Source organism: Macrobrachium nipponense, chromosome 4 (genome assembly GCF_015104395.2).
Source record: "Macrobrachium nipponense isolate FS-2020 chromosome 4, ASM1510439v2, whole genome shotgun sequence".
NCBI classification, from domain to species: Eukaryota; Metazoa; Arthropoda; class Malacostraca; order Decapoda; family Palaemonidae; genus Macrobrachium; species Macrobrachium nipponense.
The window spans coordinates 22,358,347-22,364,346 of NC_061100.1; the positions used below are offsets into that span (position 1 = coordinate 22,358,347).

The 6,000-nt window shown below is 42.5% G+C and overlaps 1 protein-coding gene across 1 annotated transcript in view; it reads right to left on the reverse strand.

Moving 5' to 3' along the window:
* Positions 1–5,424, reverse strand: part of LOC135210772 (complex I assembly factor ACAD9, mitochondrial-like) — a 44,594-nt gene extending 39,170 nt beyond the window's left edge. Inside the window, exon 1 of the mRNA XM_064243623.1 lies at positions 5,122–5,424. Within this exon, the coding sequence (XP_064099693.1) occupies positions 5,122–5,271 (150 nt within the window). The 5' untranslated portion in view covers positions 5,272–5,424. The remainder of the gene's footprint in view (positions 1–5,121) is intronic.
* Positions 5,425–6,000: the final 576 nt, after the last annotated feature.

A 6,000-nucleotide genomic window follows, 5' to 3' on the forward strand; every position in this document is an offset into this window, starting at 1 on the left:
TGCTTCTTCTCCTGTTTCGTACCAGATCCCAGCTCTCCCTTTCAGCCTAGATGGAGGAAGTGCAAACGAAGTCTTCCCTTTAACCTTCCTTGAATCCATCCAATCCTGGACTCTCTTAAACGCTCTCTTCGCAGAGAGCGAAGTGGCCATCTTAACGAAGCCAGGAGCTTTCCTGGCCTTCGATGAGGCAAATTGTGAAGGTGGAGAGCAAGGAACGGGCGCTTGAAAATTATCTGGGAACAATTTCTTAAGTAAATCCGTCAACGTCTTATAGTCTGACGACGCTGACGCATTTGGTTCGTCATCATCCGTAGGGCAGAGATCACTAGACGAATCCTTCTCTCGGTCATCAGCGCCCTTCAAAGATCGCGATGACTTCGACACTTCAACATGAGAAACATCCTGACGCTTCGGACTCAACTGTTGATCGTCCTGGCAAGCGTCCCGATATGCAAGGCGCCGCGCGTTCTGAGAAGCGTCCTGCAGAGCGTCCTGAACAGCGTCAGCTCGAGCGTCATGATGTGTAGGACGCCGTGCGTCCTGAACAGCGTCAGCTGGAGCGTCTTGGCGAGCGTTCCGCGCGTCTTGAAAAGCGTCTTCTCGAGCGTCCTGGTAAGCGCTTCGTTGCTTAAGACGCCGAGCGTGATCATCAACATGCAAAGCTTGAACTTCCGATATGGATCCTTGAGCGTTCTCGGCCTTTTGACAAAGACGCCGGCCGCCTGTGCGACAACTCACGTCTCTGTCAAATTCGTCTCTCCTAGACGCCCTTTCATGAGGAACGTAATCACGTTCTCTAATGCGTCGGCTACTAGGAGGAGACTCAAAGGCCGAAAAACGCGGAGGAGGAGCCGGGGACTGCCTAGTCCTCTTAACAGGCAGCCACCTATCCTTCCTTCGATGACTAGTTTCTGCCTCCTTTCTCTCAAAATAGGAAGCTAACTGTCTCTGCATTTCCCAAAGCATTTTCCTTGATGGGGAAAGTTCTCAATCAGGAGAAGGACTCATCCTGTGCGAGGAAGATGGGTGAGGGGATGCCCTTTCCTTCAACTCAGGAACATGCTTAGAGCGACTTGGACGCTCGAAAGAGTCCTCCCCTGATGAAGTCTTGTTCCTTTTCTGTGGCGGAAAAGCTTCAAAATCTTCAGGTGATGAATCTACGTAATGATCAGAAGGACGTGAAGCGTCCTCTTCTCTGAAACCTCTCTTAAGAGGGCGACAAGGGCGACGGCCGCCTGTGCGACACCTTGCGCCCCTGCCGCTCTCCCCCTGAGAGGTCTTCCGAGCGTCCCAACCTCAGCGAGGAGAGGAAGTCTCGGAAGAAGAGAAGCACTCTTTAAGTATCCGTGCCCGTGCACGAACACCGGCAGCCTGAGATTCGTCCTCAGTTTCTGCCGAAGGGACGTCAGACCGGTCATTAGATCCCGTAACCCTCCTTCGGCTTTCGGCTTGCCCTCTCCCTAAGGCCTGGGAGTCCGGCAGGGGCCTAGGCCTATAGGCATTATGGACCGATCTGACCCCCCTTCCACAACACTAGATGCACTAACACTTTTATCACAATTCACATTTGACTGTAGAGCAATCACTTTAGATTCCAAGGCGCGAATCGACTCCATGATCGTAAATAATACGCTTCCTTCTGCAGACACTTCCTGATTGTTCGGAGGCAATACAACAGGATTAGGTTGAATTACATCTACAGGAGGATTTAATGGAGATACAATTCTACCTTGACTTCTATTCACAGAAGCACTCCTAGAGGAAGACCTCCTGATTCTATCACGCTCAAGCTTTCTCACGTAAGAATCATATGCCTTCCATTCAATTTCAGTCAATTGCTCACACTCGATGCATCTATCATTCAACATACATACATGACTACGACATTTCGAGCACACTGAATAAGGGTCTACCGAAGCTTTCGGCAACCTCACCTTACATTCATGTACCTTACACACCCTGAAGCTAGCAGAGCTAGATCCAGACATCGTAACCAAAGAAAAGTCAAAGCCAAATCCAAATCAAATCCACTATCACGTATGCCAAGCCAACAAGCCAAATCAAAACCAAAAGTCAATCAGAATACTCAAGTTAGCACAAGAAGTTTCAAAATCCTAGGCGGAGGTCTGTACACAGTTGTTTACCGACCGGCGACAGAGAAAAATCTGAATAGAAAATGGGAATGATTCCTGATATCCGCCTCCAGCGGCGGGAATGGGTACTAACCACCTGGCCGCCCACTGCGTGTGCCGGGAGTTTTGAAATTCTGTCGGACGTCGGAGAATACAGCTATATATATATCTGACAGGTAAGTTTCATGAACAAAATTAAATTTACAATTAAATTTCTATTTGGTTTGCCAGCTTGTATAGCAAAACCTGCTCGATCCCATTCACAAGCTCATGAACAGTCACTGCAATATGTTCAGTACAGAGGACTAAAATCTGATTTATTTACATAATGAAGATCAATAAATATTATGCTAAGCCTTCACTGCAGTTCACATGACTATTATTTTAATGAGGTTATCTTTTCCTATAAAGATAAGGACAACTACTGTATGTGAAATTTACAAGCAACAGTTTATCTTGTGATGGATGCTCATCCCATTCACTGTATAACTTTCCTTCTCCATTTATGCAAAATGGTAAACACCAGAGTCATAGAACTCTGAATCACTGATAAGAAAAACCAAAGTCCGAGGACATTGCCTCAATGACAGCAAATATCAGCAGATAAGATAATAATTAAGAGTAAATACCTTACCCCTGGGCTCTAAAAAAACAAAATACCTTGGTTTAATACACTATCAAAATCAATGTGAAAACTGACAATGGAATTTTTACCATTATCTCTCAACATCTGAGTTATTTAAAATCTTCATTGGTGATGAAGAAAAACAGTCTGACACAGACATACCATGAATACTACCTAACTCATACCAACATATGGGGATAAGGGAGACATATTTTGAGCTGAAGCTCTTAGATATAATACTCTTACATAATTTGCCTACATCCAAATCCATTCCGATTGTGCTCAGCTCAACAGTTGATTCACAAAGGGAAAAGGGAAAGAAAAGCAAGTCACTTGGTGTTCTACTACAGTATTTACTCAACTCGTGTACCTACCTCAAGAAAGATGCTTTCTGCTCATGTGGAACTTGGATAGCTAAGCTACGCAACCTTTAACAGATCAACCATAGGTTCTAAGTAGAGATCTAAGGGCTTATTATGGCATCCCTTTGGTAGAATACTGAACTTGAAAGTTCCTCCTGAATGTCATGGAGAAGGCATTGACCCTGACTTCATAAGCTCTAACCCAGACTGAACAGGTGTTCGTGGACACCTTCTCTTGTGCCTGCCAGAACTTGCAAATAAGTCACTGAGCAAATTGCAAAGGAGTATCATAACCTAACATAATTTAGGGTGCCAGGTATTTACGTGGATTCACTTCCCCTGACCCCTTCAACCTAAATTTATTGAAAAGCACCACAAAAATGTTTAAAATTCGATAAATTGAAATTCTTTTATTTTTTAAGTTACAAATGGAAACTGATAGTTGGGGGACAATCAAGAACTGGAAATAAAAATAAGTATAGGCCAAGTACAATTGATAAAAAAGCCACATTTCAAAGCTGACTTAAAATATTAGCAGCTTGAAAAATGTCAATAAAAAAATTACATGCTAAAAGAGAGAGAAAAAAAAAAAATAAATTCCTACTATACATGAAGAACCACTTTTTTTTTTTTTCAGAAATACTCAAAGTTTATTCTAAATACTTGACAGAAGAACTGCATCATCAGATATGCCCTAGGCTAGCAACTAGCCTAAAGATCATATATACCTTACAAGATAAAGGTACGGCCCATTAAAATTGATAAAAATGAAAACTATTACCATGGCCTTACTCCCACCTGTCTCCAACCATAATACTTACCGTCTTTGGTTGATGTTTATGTCTACTGTTTCTACATGTGGTATTTACCATCTTTTGCTATGTTTTCACGTTCATCCCTAAGGGGCTGAGGTAGTTGCCTTTGGTATTTGGGTTGTTTATTAAGTATTAACTGTTGTTTTTGGGGGGTTGCCTGTAATTAACCCTGAGGGGGGCAGTAATAAACACAGCGAAATACATTTGATGCCCCATTTCCTGGTGGCTGTCGTTTTCGCAGGACATTTCCTTGCAGTCTGCGTGGAGTAATTGCTTAGAACTGCCAGGGCAGATACTAAACAAGGTGCTCATTTGGCTCATAAACTGGTAGTTACTCAACTTGAGATGAGGGGAATTAGTCTTCACTTTACCTCACATATTACTGAAAACAAAGAATTTCAGCTTAAAAGTGCCCCTAAATCCGGTAATTCTAGGCAACAATTCCATACGAACTGCAAGGAACGTTCTTGTGAGTATGACACCCACTAGGGATCGGGGTGTCAAATGTATTTTGCCATGTTTAGTACTAGCCCCTGGGGGTTAATTACAGTTGACCCCCAAAATTAATGGTTAATTCTTAATACTAAGCAACCCAAATACTTTAGGAAACTATTATTTTCAAAGAAATACCCTACGCGGGGTTATTACCTAGATCTTCCTTCAACCTGAGGAGCGGGGGAGTAATCTTCACATTACCTCACAAATTACTGAAAACTAGACATATGGTAAACGACCAAATAGCCACCATTTCACTCAATTACGTACATCTTTAAGCATACTTATCTAAAGATTAAGTTTCAATCTTTTGAATGGAACGCTTAAAGATGTAATTGTATCGTTGTGTCACCAATTAAAAATAGAGCAGAAAAAAAGTGGTCATTTGGTTGTTTACCCTAGATGCTAGGCTAGGCTAGATCTTACGAAGAATTTCCGCTTAAAAGCGTCCCAAGATTGATTAACGTCTCTCGGCCTTGCAAGGTGGGGTAGGGTGGGGGAGGACCCCACCTTACCTAACCTAGCCTTACCCAGGGAGGGTCCCCGATTCGTAAAAGGATACCTATCTACGGACTTGGCCTGGTTATTACACCTAGCCTATACATTCAACAGCCCGTAACCTGCAAGCCTACAGAACATAAATTCTGCCTGAAAACAAACATTAAACGGACAAATAGCCAAATTATAGCTACCTGTGCCTGGACGCTGCTGTCCTTCGGAGAGGTATTAAGACCTCTGGAACAGACGGAGGAGATCGGGGTCAGCAGCCACTTGCCATTTTCGGGAACTAAATTCCCTATTCTCAGGCCCCTGGCCGCGTTTAATTTCAATAAAGTGGCCATCTTGGACACGGCGGGCCTCTGCAGGGTCAATTTCGTAAACTGGGCACTGGTAGATAAACGGGGTAGGAGGGAAATGAGGTAAGATATGTGAGTGACCGGTGGATGGATGACGAAACTCTTCGGGAACTTACGTATATCAGTCGCATTACGTAGCACAAACGCTTTTCTTACGGGTGTTCGAAAGCGTCTTAGTCACTATGCAAGTGATATTATTGGACAATTCCTGTTTAAAGAAGAACATAATCAAAATAAGAAAAGATACCTTAAATCAGATGTGGACAAAAAATAGGAAAAAAAGAATGAAAGAGCTTAACAAATAACAAATACTCATACGACTAAGAGGCGCCGTTGTAAGGGCATTGCCTCGCCCCATTACCCCATAACCATTCACTATTTTCCTTATCATAAATATATTAACAGGTTTATTTTTGTGTAAAATTAAATTGTATATGATTATCTTGATATTCATTTGTATTTTGAACTATGAAAAATGGTTTTAAAATGGTTATACTTTACAAAGAACTCGTACATTCTAAAAATGTCGAAGGAAATGTTAGATCCAATACTATAAGATGGCATGAGACTTCTAAGAGAAAGTTTCTTGTTTGTTTTCATTGTTTTTTGTTTTTTTTTGTGGGGGGTGGGGGCGAGTAGAGAATGATTGACTGATTAGATCAATTTTGTAAGTTGGTGTTACGAAGCCTATGGTCCTCAACGTTACCTATACAC